This window comes from Notolabrus celidotus, chromosome 17 (genome assembly GCF_009762535.1).
Source record: "Notolabrus celidotus isolate fNotCel1 chromosome 17, fNotCel1.pri, whole genome shotgun sequence".
In the NCBI taxonomy this organism is placed as follows: Eukaryota; Metazoa; Chordata; class Actinopteri; order Labriformes; family Labridae; genus Notolabrus; species Notolabrus celidotus.
This window is the reverse complement of record NC_048288.1, coordinates 4,284,751-4,304,219: the sequence shown is the minus strand read 5'-3', so window position 1 is coordinate 4,304,219 and position 19,469 is coordinate 4,284,751. Positions and strand designations below refer to the sequence as shown.

At 41.2% G+C, this 19,469-nt stretch overlaps 1 protein-coding gene across 4 annotated transcripts in view; it reads left to right on the top strand.

The window, feature by feature from the left end:
* nup58 (nucleoporin 58) overlaps positions 1-18,862 on the top strand; it is a 19,475-nt gene extending 613 nt beyond the window's left edge. Inside the window, exons 2-15 of one of the 4 annotated variants that reach the window (XM_034706721.1) lie at positions 1,323-1,489; positions 1,588-1,620; positions 1,713-1,997; positions 2,552-2,735; positions 2,946-3,011; positions 3,266-3,440; positions 6,686-6,765; positions 6,979-7,097; positions 8,609-8,691; positions 8,817-9,018; positions 14,531-14,614; positions 15,249-15,347; positions 17,276-17,482; positions 18,427-18,862. In XM_034706721.1, the coding sequence (XP_034562612.1) occupies positions 1,323-1,489; positions 1,588-1,620; positions 1,713-1,997; positions 2,552-2,735; positions 2,946-3,011; positions 3,266-3,440; positions 6,686-6,765; positions 6,979-7,097; positions 8,609-8,691; positions 8,817-9,018; positions 14,531-14,614; positions 15,249-15,347; positions 17,276-17,439 (1,741 nt within the window). In that variant the 3' untranslated portion in view covers positions 17,440-17,482; positions 18,427-18,862. Of the gene's footprint in view, positions 1-1,322; positions 1,490-1,587; positions 1,621-1,712; positions 1,998-2,551; positions 2,736-2,945; positions 3,012-3,265; positions 3,441-6,685; positions 6,766-6,978; positions 7,098-8,608; positions 8,692-8,816; positions 9,019-14,530; positions 14,615-15,248; positions 15,348-17,275 lie in introns of all 4 variants that reach the window. The other 3 variants (XM_034706720.1, XM_034706722.1, XM_034706723.1) reach the window with 3 other exon arrangements.
* Positions 18,863-19,469: the final 607 nt, after the last annotated feature.

Below are 19,469 nucleotides of genomic sequence, written 5' to 3'. Positions count from 1 at the left end.
CAAATCACGATGTTTGGTTCACGATACGATTCACTCACGATTTTCAAGAAAACTGGATTGAACTCAAAATTTGAATAAATATTATTTTTTTCAATTCTCAGATATGGACAGTTGCAGTATATATTTGTTCTCTTATATTATTTGTAAACAAAGTAATCCTTTTTCATTTTTAAGGAGTGTTGTAACTCAAACAAAACCACTGCACACTTTTTTACTAAAAAACTAAAATCAGCATTCAAAAATACCTTGTTGGAAAATGTCAGAACAATGATAGAGAAATGGAAGGTGAACAATTCCCAAATGTGAGTGTTAAATATTAAAACAAATATGGTAAATCTCTTTAAATTAGGGATGTACATTTCAAGTATTTTCCATGATTGATCTTTGGAAATGTTAACGATCAATTATCGTTTAATCATTAAAAAAAGTTGAATGTTTTCCATGTGAAAAATAATGCCAAATGTGTTTTTTCCCCTAAATCAAATGTTCCTTCATGACACAGTGTATATTACTGATGGTATTAAACAGCTACGATCCTATTGAGGTGTTCAAAATGTTAAACACGCTGAATATGAACGTGAGGAGCAGGCTTATAAATAATCTCTGTGGACTCATGGTCATAGAGTGAAGACTCAGACTACAACATGTGGATTTACTGCAACAGGACAACTGAACAGGATCAGATTTCAGACTCAGTGTCCAGTTTTCTCCTTCTTATTGAGAAAAATAAACATTTAAACGCAGTCAAAAGCTCTCGTGGAGACCTGTCACTCAGCCGCAGCCCCCAGCTGAGCGTCTCCACTGTGAGCAACACCTTCAGTCAGCTGATTCTGAAACATGCTTTAAACTTCAAACACCTCCACTCAGTGAGTGACGAGAGAGCAGCACAAGAGACATAATGATGCTTAACAAGCGGAGTATAATACAGATAGCGCCTTCTACTGTTTATAAATAATATCTCAATACACATTTTGTTGAATTGATTTTAATCCACCCTTATTTGTATAGATTTTTTACTGTCTTGTGATATATCCTTACATCCCTATAAAGCTCTGATAGTTTTGTAGTTGTGTTTCATCCTGATAAAAAGAGGATTTGGCTTTATATCTTAAACTAACATGAACACATCGTAGCTCTTGCATCACTCTGCACGTTGTCATGACTTTTTCTGATTTGGCATCTGTGAAGTAGTTTTATAAGTTGTCACTTACAATGTGATTTTACGTAGATTATCCTTTGTTTTTATCACATGCGATTATCCTCTGACATCCTAAAAGTACTGTGGCCATGTGACTGACTCTCCTCTCCTTCGCCCTCTTCAGTGCACCTGCAGCCAGCACTGGTGGTTTCTCTTTTGGGACAGCTCTGGGTGCAGCAGCTCCAGCCCCTGCAGCGGCTGCCACCACCACCACCCCATCGCTCGGCCTAGGAGGAAGTCTGTTTGGTCAGAAACCAACTGGAGGATTCTCTTTTAACACACCTGCCTCAAGTAATAACTCCAAGAAATCAGTGAAATGAAACCTTCTTAACTCACATGCCTTTTTAGCCACTTTTCTTTTTTTAACTATATATGTCTTTTTCTTCCAGTTGCTGCTGCACCCACAGCAGGCCTTACATTAGGTATGTCCTTATTCCTGTGATCACTTTGAGCAGGGATCTTGTAATGTCAATAACAAAGGCACAGTCTGATTTCTAAATGTACTTTTTCTCAGGTGCCCAAGCAACGACGGCTCCAACCACCGGCTTCAGCTTGGCCGGCTTCAACAAGCCCACAGCATCAGCAACACCTTTCTCCCTCAACGCCGCCTCCACAGCAGCACCTGCAGCACCTGCAGGGGCAGGTTTAACATTTGGTTCTGTCCTGACATCTACAGCTCCTCAGCAGCCAGCAGCCTCAGGTTTCACCCTCAACCTTGGTGGCACAACATCCACAGCGGCTGCGGTCTCTGCCATCCCATCACTGGGTGGGAGTCTGTTCTCCAACGCTCCCACTTTAGGTGAGATGCAAACAGACAGCGTATGTGATGACCCAGGCTGTTTTGGAAATGGCCTGCTACATACTACCTACGAATACTGCGTTTGGATTTAGTATGTAGTATGACTGCTCTGTGGGATCTGGTCTGCATGATGCCGAGCCAGACATCACTGGATTTCCAGTTTCGGAAAGCAGATGTAACACACAGCCAAGCTGAGAGAGAAACTTCTGCATTTTATATGGAATTTAATGATTTTTACAGTATCTAAAAACTGAGTGCCATCGTCCAAAAAGAATAAAAAGAAGAAGCATAACGTTAGCGCTATGCATTGTGGGAAACAGTACGTGAGGGGGAGTGGTCTGATACATGCTGAGAAATGTTCCTGAATCAGTAGACATCCTGGTAGTTCTGGCATACTGCAGATTTTGCTCTTGTTCAAATACTACATACTGAATTTTGGCCAAATCAGTACGTACTGCTAGTTTAGTAGGCGGTTTCAAAAACAGCCAGGGTCTTGAGTTTTACTTACAGCAGTTCCTAATCCTTGATCGTATTGTCTCCATGTGGTGTTCCAGGTTTGGGTCAGGCCACTCTTGGAGGAGGGGGGTTGATGCTGGGCTCTCTGCTAGCTGGCTCCACAGTAGCAGCAGCAGCAGCAGCAGCAGCAGCAGCACCTGCACCCAGTGTTGGCCTGGGTGGAGTTGATTTCAGCACTTCCTCTGAAAACAAGAGTGACACATCATCTGGAGCCAGTGCACAGTAAGTGCTGTTTATGAACATGTGTGTGGTTCTTTAATAATCCAAAATGTTTAAACAGTCCAAATGTGTCCGTGCTGTGTCGTACTGAAATGTGAAAACTGTAAACTTAAGAGGCGTGAAGTGACCCGTCTCCTCATGTACCTGATGAACAGATGATATTCTGTTTTAATGATTTGCTGTAATAAAAAATACACATGTTCCTCCCCTCAGGGACAGCAAAGCTTTAAAAGATGAGAACCTGCCTCCAGTCATCTGTCAGGATGTGGAGAACTTTCAGTAAGTGTTGTGTGTCTGTTTGTCATCACATAATTGTATCCATTGATCATTATCACAGTCCAGTGCACATTAGGTAGCATAGTAAAGTGATCATGTTCTGTTAGATAAGCAGTTTTATGAATAGTGCTCTGTTGTTTCATATCCAGAAAACTGTGATCTCTTTGTTTCATGTAAAGTGCTGCAGTGTACTCCAAACAAAATCAAATCCCATGACAGTTGAGGATTTTTAATATCTTTTTATGTTTTTTTTGTAGGAAATTTGTTAAAGACCAGAAACAGGTTCAGGAGGACATCAGCAGGATGTCATCTAAAGCCATCTCTAAAGTCCAGGATGACATCAAAAGCCTCAAACAGCTGCTCTCTGTCAGCGCCAGCGGGCTGCAGCGCCAGGCTCTGGCTATTGACAAGCTGAAGCTGGAGACAGCACAGGTACAAGAAAGAAAACACACACACACAGTCAGAGAGTTCATGGTTAATGTAGTGACCATTTGTCATAAAGAATCTCAGTGAATAATCAAAATATCAAACTTTAACAAACATAATCAAAGGGTCACTGATGCACCATGGGAAGGTTTTGTCCCCAAATTCTAACTTTAATTAATTATAGAAAAGAAAACTTTAGAAAAATCAAAGCACTAATATTACGTTTGAATTGTAAACTAAATAAACAAATATCTCCTCCAGGTAGTATGATCATATGTAACAATAAATAAACCTGGATTCTTTGAATGCTGATCAGAAATACAGCACATAGAGAAGCTGCTCCTTATAAGGAACACTTATTGACATTTATATACCTGCTCATGTTCTCCATTGAAAGTATCTGTGTGTAGAAATGTAATATTTCTAGGGATGCTCCGATCAGGTTTTATGCTGCCGATTCCTATACCGATCACCGATACCGATCACATGGCCTTTCTGTACATTTTTCTATTTAGTTATGGTGAGTGCTACATGATCTGGGAAAAAGGAACCATAAAATCACCTTAATTTAGAGAAAAAAAACCATCTTTTTTCTTACTACTTCAAGAGAAAAAATACAAAAACCTTGCAGGCACAATGCAGCAACTATTCAGTCAAAAGGACAACTGAAAGACACTTAAATGTACCTGCTATCAGTAACCCAATCTTTAACAGATTGGAAACATTAAGGCTCTCAACAGGCTAAATAGTGCAGAAAGTCCAATAAATAAAAGACAAAATATATCACAAGTTTGTCTTTCAGAATATGCCATGTTTGAAACTCGTGAAACTTACAGAGAATGAGATTCCTTCTGTAGGGAGACGTTCGATGTGAGATTATACTGCCTGGTGGAGCTCTGGCAGCGCTACGTCTGTGCAATATTTACGTCCCGGTGGCACGTAGCGGGGCTCCAAGTGAGAGAGCAGTCGGTGGAACCCGGTGTCTTCCACCACTGAGAAGACACCGGGACACATCTAGCCCGATGAATTCAATTATTTTTCGGGTTATTTGCTTAGCCCTCTGACTGTCACGCTCATACAGGCGAGTGTTGCCACCGTGGGCTGTGTTAGCTGCCGTCTGACTGATGCTGCTCCGGCTGTCTTCTTTTCATTCACTGCCGTGAGTCTCAAAAACTCACCATACTCCGCCAAGTGTTTGCTCTTTAAATGTCTTATTAAATTGGTTGTGTTGAAACTTTTTAAACTTTTTTCGCTGCATGTATTGCAGGATGCAAACTTTACATCACCCTCACAGACTGTCTAAAAGTTCCTCACGGCAGACATGTTTGTTGTGGTTTGCCGCTGCGCGCCTGTGCAGTGTGAAGGATAGGGGGAGGGGGCACACTACACACAGGTCCTCTTCAGGCTGCAGAGTATGAGCCACAGGTGATGTTTTTTTGTGATCGGCAATGAAAGGCATTGATCGGCATACACCGATCACATACTTTTTCACAGAAATCGACCGATAATGATCGGTGGCCGATCGATCGGAGCATCCCTAAATATTTCTTAGTATGTTTCGATCGGATCGTAGTATTAAAGGGTGATCCTCAGTTTGACAAGTTTTTACCATCAAAAATATCTATCGATTCTTTTACACACAGTAACCACTCTCTTCTTCGTCCCCAACCGGGCGTGTCACGTGGCCGCTCACTTAATACAAAAATGCAAATGTTACTACTTTGTCTGTTCTGTGCTGAGGTAGAAGAAAGGCGGTGCAGGATGACGTCCTTCGTTAGATAGAAATAAAAAGGCTCATTTTATTTATTGGTTTTTAATTGTGCAAGAAATGGGTTTTACAAGAAGGAGATGCCAAGGGGTGCTGGTGGCCTAGCGATCTAAGTGCCCCACATACAGAGGCTACAGTCCTGGTCGCAGGGGTCACCAGTTCGATTCCCTGGCCGGTCGACCATTTCCTGCATGTCTTCCCCCTCTCTCTACTCCCCACATTTCCTGTCTCTCTTCAGCTGTCTTATGAAATAAAGGCAAAAAGGCCAAAAATATAACTTTAAAAAAAGAAGAAAATAAAGGAGGTGCCATAGGGACAGAGTTGACAAAATAATGGATAAAGGATGTGGGACTTGCTCTTTAAGTACCTGCAGGAGCTGGACCTCTCTGAGATCCCTCATTAGCTGATTACCTATTTTGGCAATTTTCAAAAGTGATGTTGAGGGCGGCAGACTGACCAATAAATATTTATTTATTTTTGATTATTAAATTTTTGTTTTTATTTATTAGATTTTTTTATTTATTATTTACTCACTTAATTTTCTTTCTTTCTTTCTTTTGCTATATATTATACTAATATTAATTTGTATACACTAATTTATATCATTTATATTTTAATATAATCCATGCTACTATTGTTGTTGTTGTTGTTGTTGTTGTGTCACTCTGTGTGCTGTCTTGGTGTTGTGTTGTTTGCATTTAACAAAATGTCAATAAACATCTGTGGTGGAATAAAAAAAGTAAAAGGCATGAATAGGAACAACAATCAAAAGGAAAGACAAACAATAAAAAAAAAAAAAAAACCTAACATTTAAACAAAATAGAGCAGGAATAACATCCAAACAGTAAGCAACAGAAGAAAATAATGAGTAAATAATGAAGATGAAACAGATGAGGCTGAATGACATTTAAGATAACTTAAGCACATGGGTGTTGTGAAAGTAAATGTGTGTGGTAGTATGAAGCTGAGTGCATGTCTTGTGGTGGGTTCCAACAATAAAAAGTAACAAGTAAAAAGATGTGTCAGATTATAAGGAAAGAGAGAACTATTTGTTTATCATCAAGGGTCTGATTATTATCAGTATAAATGTTTGAACTATGAAGAGAGAGAGAAATAGAAAGTAAAACAGGAAACAAAAAAAGGCTCATTTTAAGTGAACAAAAAAAGAAATGGAGTTTTATATTCAGGTGATTAAACACTCATTTAAGCATGGTCCTGAAAATGATATTCCATCTCTACAAAGTCTGTTCTGCTACATGCTGCTAAATACCACACACTGCACCCTTCAAAGAGGTATCAGCATGTTTCCAAAGTTTAGCCGTAAACCAATCCTAGCTCTCTTAAAAAGGACTTGGACTGAGAGGATCTTTGTGTCCTGGGATATCAACTGACTCTTTGATATGAACAGAACAAGGAGGGAATTGTTTCAAAGACATGAACTTATTTAAAAGTCACATCTATCTTCTCTCTGACTTCGTTTTAGGAGCTGAAAAACGCTGACATCGCGCTGCGTACACAGAAGACTCCCCCTGGACTTCAGCATGAAAACACTGCCCCGTCAGAGTAAGTAGCACTAGATCACTGCAGTCGGATTGCTTCATATATATTTAAGAAGTTGTGTTTGAGCTCTTCGGGTCTAAAGAATCAGGTTCTGTGTTGCTAGCCCCCATACCAAATATTCAAGACACAAACAAAAGAGTTTCTGTTCTTTTATAAGTCACATTTGATTAAATCAATGATTCAAGGAGGATTAAGATGAGTGTTTTCTGTGTTCAGTTATTTCCGTAGCCTTATCGAGCAGTTTGAAGTGCAGCTGCAGCAGTATCGCCAGCAGATAGAAGAACTGGAGAACCACCTCACGACGCAGAGCAGCGGCTCCCACATCACCCCTCAGGGTAAGAGGACGATTCTGTGACTGAATGAACAGCTGATCAGTGTCTTTCATTAGCAGTTTTTTAAACAAATAAAACCTGATATATTTTACAAGAACTACAGCATGAAAAGTGACTGGGTACAGATAGTTTAAAGGTGACATATCATGCAAAATGGACTTTTTAATGGTTCTCTACCTGAAATATGTGTCCCTGGCATGTCTACAAACCCCCCAGAATGAAAAAAATCCATTCTGCCCCTGTTTTGATTTCTCCACCTTTCTGTAAATGTGTGTGAAACGAGCCGTTTCAGACTTCCGTGTTTTTGTTACGTAACAACAATATCCGGTCTGTCACGGAGTCAGAGCTCGGAGCTTGTTCAGCCATGAGACTGTATAAAATACAACTCAACTTCTCCGTTTTTCATTCCCTGCATAAATGTGTGCTAACAAGGAGCTTAGGAGGGAGGCATGCTAGTTGTAGGCTGTCTTAATAAACACAAAGGTCGGTTTTACTCCCCACATCTGCAGATTTGAAGATCTAGTGGATGATTTTTATTTATCATGGATAAGTGCTAGCGCTAGTTAGCATAGCTACATGTCGTAGCTGTAGCTGTGTACCAAGACACACGTCGACATACTGACAAATAAAACAACAAGAAACACAGAATCTGTGACAAATCCTTCAGAAAAGGTCCTGCTGCCTTTCTGGCAGAGGTCGGTTTTACTCCCCAGGCCTGCAGATTTGAAGATCTAGTGGATGATTTTTATTTGTCATGGATAAGTGCTAGCGCTAATTAGCATAGCCACATAGCTACATGTTCAAAGCTGTAGCTGTAGCTGTGTACCAAGACACTTGCGACATGCTGACAAATAAAACAAGAAACACTAAATCTGTGACCAATCCTTCAGAAAGGTCCTGCTACCTTTCTGGTAGAGGTCGGTTTTACTCCCCACGTCTGCAGATTTGAAGATCTAGTGGATGATTTTTATTTATCATGGATAAGTGCTAGCGCTAGTTAGCATAGCCACATAGCTACATGTTCATAGCTGTGTACCAAGACACACGTCGACATACTGATAAATAAAACAACAAGAAACACTAAATCTGTGACCAATCCTTCAGAAAGGTCCTGCTACAGGCGCCTCTCCGTCAGGATCAGATTCTGGATCAGATTCAGAGGGTTGAAGTAACGTGATCTCTGAGCAGCCATATATATTCAGCCAACATGTAAACATTAGATCAACGTGCCGGAGAGCCTAGGCACATCCACTTCCTGAGGGGGCGTGGTCAGAGAGAAAACAGAGTGTTCTGAGGAGGACTGAAGAAGAGGGATTTTCAGGCATGCCAAAATCTGATTTCAAAGTGTTTTTTTTGGGCATAAACTTTAAAGACATGTTTTGGGGACCTCTTAGACCAATATATATTGATGAAAAAAGCATGATATGTCTCCTTTAAGAAGTTAAAAACTGGTCTCTCCTCCTTGATCTTCTCCAATCACCACGGATAATTACAAAGTGTGTTTTCATTTCCAGACCTGACTCTGGCCATGCAGAAGTTGTACCAGACCTTTGTTGCGCAGGCTGCTCAGCTCCAGTCTGTCCACGAGAATGTGAAGGTCAGTTCAGCTCCTCTAACTTTATCTGGAAGAGAGAAAGCTTTCTTCTTAAGTCAGTGTTGTTTGAAATGTCTTCATCAATAAATGAACAAACAACATATGAATGAACCTCTGTCTTTTTGCAGATCTTGAAGCACCAGTACCTTTCCTACCGCCGGGCCTTCCTCGAAGACTCCACAGACGTCTTCGAGTCCAAACGGGCATCAAACAGGAAGTGGCAGAGTGCGCAGCGAGTCACGACCGGGCCCGCCCCTTTCTCCAGTGTGCCCAACGCTGCAGCTGTGGCCATGGCAGCCACGTTGACCCAGCAACAGCAGCCAACTCCAGGTCTGACTGCCTACAAGTTCTAGAAAGTTCTCCTCCTCTCACCTTGAAATGAAGGAGGTAGAGGAGGGACTGATATAATAAGTTTTGGAGAGGACATGAAACGTGTGTTTTTGTTTTATTTTGTCGTTTTATTTTAACTAAGGCACTTGTGATAGGCAGGAGGTGAGTGAAAGAATCAAAAACACGCCTTAGCCGGTGCCAAACTATCGTGTCTGCACTCCACCTAAGACAGCGGGAGAGAGGGAGAGCTAACATCCAACAGGAAACCTTAGTGCTGCCTTACCATCTGACTCTAACCTTCAGTTCAAGGGTCACGTTTATCAAACACGCCTTACAGGAGGACAGTGAGGACATTCAACAGGTAGCTCGGGCAGAGTTGGTGCCAAACCCAAACACTTGAGAATGTCATACAATAACTTAAATACCAAGGAGACGATAACTCACTACCCCCTTTATTCCTTTGTTTCCTCCTCCAGTCTTAGAGTGAAAGTTAGTCTCTCTAATTATAATCCAGTGGAAGCTTCAAATGAAACTCCATGAAGGTGTTCGAAGTATTAGACGTTTGCTGTGATTTCTATTCACACTTTGAGTGAAAGGCTGAATCTGTTCATCTATTGATGATGAAGGTTTAAATTTGTATTACAGTTTAGCGTGGGGACTGAGTAGGTGTGGAAGATGTAAATTTATTGTGATATAGCACCTACTCTTTCACTCGGCCTGTAACGTGGTCTCTTCTGTGTAGAGAAGCTCTAATTGGTCGGACACCCGGTGGCATCGGCGTACTTTAGCGACAACACAGGACGCCTGAAGGTTTTTGTAGTAAGTTTATATACATCGTGTGTGGCCTGTGGGTTGTTGAAGCAAGCATTACATCCACTTCTATTCAACAATAGGCCAGACCTGTTTATCAATCAAACATAAGCTATAGAGGTTACATGTTAACTCTGATTAAAAGTACATAAACACGTGTTTCCATACTCTGCCAAACTATATCAATGAAGGATAATCTTCAGTGTTATATCTACGCACACAGGTGAAGACTTATCTCGAACTCCGACTGGAGGGACATTTACAGGACTTGAAAATCCAGCTGAGTACACTGGTGTTATTGTTTCAGTCACCTCAGCTCTCAAAGGCACACACATGTACTTTTATTACAGATTTCTAAACGATGTAAAAAGTCGAGTACGTTCTGGTCGTTGCCACATCTCTGAGGTGTTAAAGATGTTCAGCCTTTTTTGTAGGCTTTGGTTTGTAGGCCGTTTTAAAGGCGTATCAGGTCACCCACTTACAATGAGCGAACTAAGCTAACTCTGTACATACGCATGTTTCTGCTGTCTTTTTGTAAAATAAAGCGCAGTGCAGATTTAATTCAGAGGTTTGAAAGCAATATTTAAATTGGGGAGGGTTATAACGGCAGCATGATGTACACGTTTCTCACACCACAAATTACACGAACTCTCCGCTGCTGCTTCCTTTTCACTAAATCTACCCACACTGCATAGACTGTTATTAGAGCTCAGAGCAACTTTACCCTGACTATGAATGTGGCACTTTCACGTCGTTCTGTTAGCTTAGGAGGACAAACAGGAGCTGTACCAAACAAAACAAGCATTTTTTTTTAAATATGTGCCAAATGGGATCGGGAATATTTGACCACGTTATTGTTGAAACTCTGTTTTCAGAGGAGAGCCCTTCACCAACACGCCCTGTTGCCACAATAGTTCAGATCGGTTTGGTACAAGTGCACATTACCCTGGTGCCTGCTGGAGACTTATTCCTGCACATTTTAATTTCACACATTCATGGGGACGCTTGCTTTTCAACCATCAGGAACCTGATCCAGCTAAATTCTCATCCCGGTCGCCAAATAGTGGTCATCCTCTCGTATTTCACAGACTAAGCCTCTTGGCCACTTCAGTATTTATTGACCTATTTATTTGTATTTTATTGATTCATGTGTGTGTGAAACTTAATTGGAATAGCCTGTTGGAGGACAGTCAGTGTTAGACGCTCTGTGCAGCCTCGAGTGAGCTCAGTTGCAGTTGATTGTAAAAGACTGAAGTTTGAGGTGAACGTGCCAAAAGACTCCGGACTTCAAACTGTTTGATAACCTGAAGTGTTAATTTAATCTAAAATATTCTCTTTCAGTGATTTGGTTTGGAGGTAGAAGTCAGGCTGATCATTCTCATAATCAAACATTCAACACTAAAACACATTTGGTTGGTTTCGTCACTCAAGGCGGCTACCATTACTTGATTTTAGATATTTCACCAAGGGCTACTGTCAGCGTCACAGTGCTGGATCATTTCATGTTACAGTTAAGCTAATTAAGAGTTTGAAGTGCTGTTCACAAGTTGATATTTCAGGTATTTTAACCAAGGGTGAGACGTGGTTGGAAAACTGCAGAGACACATATCTGGACCATGTTGAAGTTAGTTGATTGAGAAGGAAAGAGTGAGTTTTGTTGGTCACGCTGGTCCTGAGAGTCATTGGTGCCAAAGGAGAAGGTCAGGTGGTTTGGTACGGGGTCTTCAATGGGAGACTTAATTTCCCTCCGTTGTGTGAAGACGGGACTCGGCGTAGTCCCAGTTGGCATTATTGGACAGAAAAAGGAGTTTTCTTGTATCTCCATAATGCTGCTAGCTCCGGTCGTGCTGAAAGCTGACTGATTATTTCTTTGTGAAGCGGCTGCGTATTCAAAGACAGCGCTGCTTTGGTCATTCCAGTCCTTTTACATAACAACTCCAAACATTTTGAAGGCTTGGGACACAGTTTTGGACCAAGCAGGAAGTCTTTCAGTGAGATTGTCATTGTCTTCCACATGTCTTTAGTCATACGTGGCGCAGTGATGACAAAGAGAAACTACTGCTCAAAGTTGTTTGGACCTTGGAGGCGATCGTGTTCTCATTAGTCCTCAGTTCTAGGTTTCAGTACATTTCAGTGATCTGTATGCAAAGCTGACTGCTGTACTTCATGAATGCCATAACAACAGCAGCAGTAGTGACCCCTCTTTACCTCGATCTGTTCAAAACAAGTGAAGGAATTAATGTGATTTTGTGTATTATTTTCATGTTGGCACAACACTGGCACCTCAATTCGCCTGCAGTGCTCAACTACAAGGACTTGATGATTTTATTGAGTTTTAAATCATATTGTATGTTAATTATTACTGTGTGATGTTGAGCCTCAGAACAGCAGTTCTCAAAAACGGGCCAGATTAGTCCAAATCCAGAGAATCAGAGTCTGGTGATTTTGGTTGGCTGTTTCAGACTGTTTTGAATGTTTTTTGCTTCTCTTTATCAGTTTCTTTGAACTTTGTTCACATGCTTTCTTCACGCTCTTCCAGTGGACTTTACTACAACCCTGATTCCTTTAGAGCTGGGACACTTTGGAAAATGTTAAAAACAGAATTATATGGTTTGCAAATCATTCAAAGCCTTAATTTAAGTAGAAATAGTGCAAAGACAACAAATCAAATGTTAAAACAGAAAATGTAATTGTTTAATGAAAATTAGATGCTCATTTTAAAATGTGATGCCAGCAACATGTTATTTAGTAGTCAGGACAGGGACAGCAAAACACTGAAGAAGATTTACAATGCTGATTTTACAACAGGTAGATAACATGACGTGATATAGAAAGGGCATCAAGAGAGGCAGAGTCTTTCAGAGGCAAAGATGTGAAGAGATTCACCATCCTGAGGTCTGATGAATCAAAAATTGACCTTCCTTTTGGAAGTCTTGGACCCTGCATCCTCCGTTCTAAAGGGAAGAGGGAACACTCGGCTTTTCAGGGGCTCAATTAATGCCGAACAATATATACAAGTTTAAGAGCAACATATGCTGCCATCCAGACAACACCTTTCACAACAACATTCTGCAACTATTACAACATTATAGCTCTGTAGTAGAAGAGTCCATGTCTGCAGTCTCAACTTGTCGCGCATTGGACAAATTTGGCTCATCATAAAACAAGAATGGGACGATATTTCAATCGGTCTCGTCGGTTTCCAAATGTTTGCAGAGTCGTTAAAAGAAGAGTTGATGCCACAAGATGCTGAACATGACCCCGTCCCATCTGTTTAGAAGTGTGTTGGTGGCATCACATTTAAAATAGGCATGTGTTTACTATTAAACAATCACATTCTTCAATCAAACATAGAATTGAAATGATTTACAATCCATTAGAAATCTGATTTTATAAACATTTTGCATAACGTCCCAACTCTTAGAGAACCTGGGTTGTATAACTTGCTTCTTAGAGGTCCTGTATTGCAGGTTGTATTTTTCGGGGTGGTCTTTTTGATTTCTGATATTTATCCAAAAGTAGACCGATGAGTCCCTCACAACATGTAAACCAGTCACCTTACCTGAGTCAGACTTGATCAAACAAAGAAGTGTCGGTCTAATGTATTTAAAGAGTTTATCAAGGTGTAGCTTTTGTGTCTGAGATCATCTTTTAACCACGAGGCTAGAACACTACACTGATGTACAAACACATGAACCACAGAGGTGGTTCAGTTCCTGTGTTCAGGAGAGACAGGAACTGGACCCCTCGAAACCACATCACTCTTCATTTGACCAGTTTACACTGAGAGGCAGCCGTAGATGCCAAATCCACATTTCTTCTGAATCTCGAGTGCTTTTACTTGTAGATGAATGTGTTTAAACCTATATAACCAATGCCTGTTGATACAGTATATTTAATATATAATATGGTGTGCCTTTTGAGCTATATTCAATTATTGTGTGATGCTTTTTTTTGTTTTTGTTTTTGGCGTATGCTAGTTCATTCACTCTCAGAAATCTTGAACAATTTGGAAACTTGTCAAATGCAGTAGCAGTTAGCAATTAACAATCAGTTCTGTTCTACAGTGTGTTTGTGTTTTATGTAAGTGGAATTGCATTAAATTGACAATAAATCAGTTTTTAAACAAAGAAACGTTTGTCCTTGTTTCTTTCCACTGAAGTTGTTTTGAAAATGCAAACTAATTGGAAGCCGTGCAAAAATTTGATTATATACAAAACAAATCTAAAGAGGATAAAAGACAAGTTTCTGAGTGAAAGAACTAGCAGCATGTATGCCACAGTTTAAGTGATATGACTCCTGCTGATTAACCCAAAGGTTCTGTTTGAAGACACTATAATAATACCCACACATTGCATCATGTTTCTGCAGAACACTAAGGGTTCAGAAGAGTAGTTACAGTATTTTGATAGACCTAGGACCCCGGCACTGTGAGGTGTTATTGAACCCAAACTACAGCAGACATTTGTGTGTTTAAAAATCATTTCAAAGCTTTAAAAACGATGCTATGTATTTATTTTTCTAAGTCTTGATAGAAAAGCATTTTTCATGCCAGGAAGTGAATCAACACAAGTAAGAAGTCCCCAAATGTTTCCCATGTCTCCTATAACCAGCTCTTTTCTGTCACTAAAAAAGTGGAGCACGATTCCTCCACACAGAACACATCCACAGGGGTAAAGCCTATGCTCTCTCTGTGCCTTAGGGACTCAGGCACCCTTGGGGGCAGGGTTTGGAAACCCCTTTGCCTCAGCAGTGGGCACTAGCTTGGGCTCTTCTACCCTCGGAGGTATTACCCCTGTCTTTTCTAGATGAATACTTCCTTTCATTTTGCCCTCCCTTCTCGCCCCCTAGCTCTTGTATGAAAGTAGCAGTGGACAGTGTGCGTGCGTGCGTGTGTGTGTCAGTGGTGCAGTCAAAGCTTGGCAGTTCATCCCTGTTCTTCCTCTTGTGAAAGGTGAAGTGCGTTCACACCACGACTAAACTGATCAAGTCTTAGGACTCTAACTGATACAAATTGGAGGATTGATTTCTTTAGAAGACGGGGAATCGGCCCAAACATGAACCAGTTTGTTATTCTAAATATTGCCCTTCACGAGGCCAGTTAACGGTAACGTGGCGGTGCGGGCGCAGGTGGTCTGAACGCACACTGTTCTGTTGTCGTTGGTGTGTTTGGTTCTCCTCATACCTTTCCTTCCTCCCTCTGGCCTCTGCTTCTCCATGTAGTCCAGTTTGAGTTGTTTTCTGTTCCAGTCTCCACTCGGCTGTCCGTAGATCTTTATTCATTAGTTTGTGGCGTTTGTTTTGCATATGTCTCCTAATGCCTGCCTGTGCGTTCTCCTGAGGCCATGCTCCTTGTGTTAATTCCTAGCGTAGGATTTGTGCTTAGCCCAAACTGACTTCTATGTCACTCTCTCCCACAGGTTTTGGTGGTGGGCCAGGATTTGGTGGGGTGGGGACTGGGGGTTCTTCTTTTGCCTTCTCCTCCACCAGTAAGCCCACAGGAGGCAGTCTGAGTGCAGGTACATACATTATGTCTATACCCCCTCATTACTCCCAGTCTTTTCCCATATGCACTCAGAGAAAATTTCTGGACAGCCTGCCCTTGAAATTTTCAACTTAAGGTGCATTTCGACCAAGCGCTCTGGGGTCATTTAGCCCCCAGAACTACTTTTCCCTGAACTAAAAGGTTCCTGTGCTCCCATTGTTGTCTGCGTTTCGACCGTGGGCTGAAGTCCTGGGTAGATTGTGCAAATCAGGCTAGTGACGCATGGAGAAAAACAAAGTAAATGCACTACACCACCAGACCAGTAGAGGGCAGTAAAACAAAGACGAATGTCATTCACCACAGATGACACCATAGAAGCAGACGGACAGGCAGGTATCATTATGAGCAACACAACAGTTAGCCTGTTAGCATGAAGAGACTCAGCTGGCGCTGTTTTAGATGGTGCTATATTTCATCACAGATGGATTCACTGAATCAACACGTGAGAGGAGATAAGCGCGAGTAGCAAAGACGTTTCAACACGGCTTTAAAATCCTTTTCAACTCAAAAAGCCGTGACAGAGATCAGCCAGTGTTTTGGTTTAGACAGTGACCCTGTTAACTGGAGACTTTCAGCCGGATGCATCCCTCATAAACATCTTCGACGATCATTAAATATCTGATGAGGAAATTTTGAAATCTTAATAAAAACTAAACTAGTTTGCATTTCCAGGAACTCCCCCTGTGTTTCAACAGCTGTGTAAACTCCACAAACACTGACACGTTCAGCTGAAGGTCTCCAGTTTACAGGGTCGCTTTTAAAACCGGAACACCGGGAGAGACGCATTCACGGTGGGCTGAAAGAAGACTACTGTTACAAGCTGCTAAATCAAGAGAATCACAGCTTCTTCTTTTGAAAAGTACACACACATACAAAAAAGATAGAACAAATAAAAACTAATGAAAGAAAGAGAAATCAAGTGAATCACAGATGTGTGTGATGTTATTGTGGACGGACGGCGGGCGGAATAAAAACACTGCGGTTTATCTACCAATCAGACACGCTCAGCATTGCAGGCCCTGCCCCCCGAAAGTCCAGGACCTTTGAAAAGTACTACCCCCCAAGCAGGGGCTTTTCCGAGGGCAGATTAACTAACCCTGAACTAAATTTAGACCCTGCTTCCCTCAGGTGGAAACGCATGTAGTTCAGGGGTAAAGTCCCTAGTTCCAGGGTAAAGTTCCTGCGGTCGACAAACGCCTTTATTCCCCCATAGCGCAAAGTTTCCCCAGGTGGATGGGTGGGAGGGAGGGGGAGACCCAGGGAGGCAGGATGTGGTGTAAAAGATGTAGTAGTCACCATGTAATGTTGACAATTATCCAAGATGGCAGGCGAAGGAAAGCTTATACATCAATCCTTCAATTTATTCCCCAAAGTGTCGATGAAAGAGGGCAAAAGAACAGACTGAAGCAGCAAGAGAATGAAGCAGCCTCATTACATGCACGACGATCGCATCAGTTGCACACTGATTGCATGGTATTAATGTCATCACCCTGCACACTCATAGTGAATTCTCCTGACTTTGACCTGTTGTGTTCTCACATGTGCTCACCCCAACTTCTGCAGGCGACACATGCAGCCTGCATCCAAAATCTGGAGACTTTCAGGAGATCAGTGCATGTGTGAAAAAAAGTATTTTTTAAAATGCAGCTGGACAAACTTGAGAAACTCTGAGCTAACATACAGATGTCTGGTTCCATCTCTGCTGTGTGGAGACCACTTTTCAAGAGAGAGTGTCAACATATCTTTTAGGATATTTGGTTTTACATCAAGTGATGGAAACAAAACCCGTCCTGAATCAATATTTGATACTGAAATCCTTCCCATTGGTTTTTATCTGCTATAACTTTCATTTTCTCTTACCCTTCCTGTATGTTCCTGTTTCTGTTTTCTCCACTCTTGTAGGTTTCGGTAGCAGCAGCAGTACAGGCTTCAACTTCAGTAACCCTGGCCTCAACCCCTCTGCCGGTCTGACCTTTGGCGTGTCTAACCCGCCGGGTTTTGGAGCCGGAGCGCCTCTCCTCCAACTAAAGAAACCCCCAGCTGGAAACAAAAGGGGCAAGAGATAGAACCCTGTGAGCGAGCAGCTGACCAGCTTTGAGTTTGTAGCGGGTAAGGCCTGCTCTCCCAAAAGCATTTGTGCTATCTTTATTCAAATGAGGAAACATGAAGACATCAGTGATTCAATAAGGACATCAATAAAGATGAGACTTACACAGAAACACAAGATCCATTCAAAATCATTCAGAGGTATGCACATATCAAACATTTGGAAAAACCTTTAAACCAATAAGCATTATGTTTTATAATGCAGCCGTCTGTGTTCTCCATGGTTCTCCACTGATCTGAAGCCATCTTTGATCCTGAATAAACAAATACATGAACAGTTCTGATCTAACAAAAAGTAACCTTGTTCTCCTGAGATCGGTTCTTTGAAGAAATTAAAATTACTCGGCTAAATTTGAAAATTGTTTACATATTTTTAAACATGAGTTCACCTATTTGCATTGACTCAAAACGTTGCCTGCGCGCCATTTTCTATAGCACCACAATGCTTACGGGATTGCTAGCCATACAGAGAGCAGAGTAACTCAGTTAGTTTCTTTATCCGTCAGGAATTCTCTCATCTGAATATTGTACACGAGTGATGTCTTTTCAAGCATCAAGGCAGACAAACAGATTCTGTCACTGCACTTGAACGCCTCACAAAATAATGACTTGGTCCAAGTCTAGTCCAGGGAAGGGAAACACACGGTAAAGGGACAGTTCAAGTTGATTGGTAACAGCATAGTCCCTGCACACAGGTGTCAGCGGGAGGTAGAATCTGCTCCTAGATCCTTTTTAGCCACAGCAGAGTGTCCAGGGTGGGTTTTTGGGGAATCACAGTTTTATTTTTGTATCAAGTTGAGAAAGAGATGACATTCGGGAGGGGTAAAAGGGGACTAGCGTCTTTGGATAGTCCATTATGTAGTCCACATAACCTGTGTTGTTTTGCTAGAGTCCATCCTTGTCATTGTTTCACAATTATGTATTTCATCACTTTTTGCTTGCCCCAGTGTCAGAGCTCGGGAGAGGAAACAGTGAGGTGATGTTAATGAGATCCATCTGAAAGGGGTTTCTCCAGCAGATTCCAATGACTCCACTCATTTTCTATATGTACTAGAATACTTTTGCACTTGCCAGTGTACATGAGCTGACAGTGGTTGTTTGGATGTGCATGTGTGCCTGTTGCACAAGTATGAAATAGTCTCTCTGGTCTATCATCGTTTCTGACTTCTTTTGAGCGTCAGGTGTGGTTGGGGGAATATTCTGCTTTTTTTAAAAACTGTCCATGTCAGTTTGGTTACCAAATACTGGTAGTTGTAATATTATTTTCTAATCACAGTCTATGTAAACCTGTATTTTCAAGATGCTGTTTAATAATAAAATCTTCAATATGATGTTTTGCCTGTTTGTGGCATCACTTCAATAAATGTGCGTGTTGACACAGAATGGTGTCTGTCTTTATGTGTGTCTAAATGTGTGTCACCTGATTTGAGACCATTGAAACATTAACATGACTTTTACAACATTTATTTATAAATTGTATTACTTTTAAGCCACTATTCTTTACTATGTAATTTTCACAAGCCAGTAACCAATAAGAAGCTTTGTAGAATTACTGAGACATGTTTTTTATAGGTATGGCTCATAGACTGTATGACTATGGAAATTTGAGAGAGTGAAAACTAAATTGTCAGGGCCTGAGCACTGCTGCAACAGCTTACAGATTGTAGACCTACAAGTTATGGTAACATCCCTCAAGTGGCTGAAAAATTGTCATAACATTTTGGTGAAAGTAAATTATTCTGTAAATTAAACTGGCTTTATTGGCATCAAAATAATAGAGACAATACTGCCAAGATTTCAAGTGTAAATAAGAAACTGAAAAGGGACTTGTGCTAAGACATTTTTGTATGTCTATATGTGTGTTAAAGTTGTTTTTAGTGTGTTTTGTCTGTAAATAAAGTTTATTTCAGGGTCTTGGAGCCCAACCCTACAGGCAGTGGTGTACTCGGACTGTTTGAGGGGCAGGGGGGAAAACAAAAAAAGGGGCACC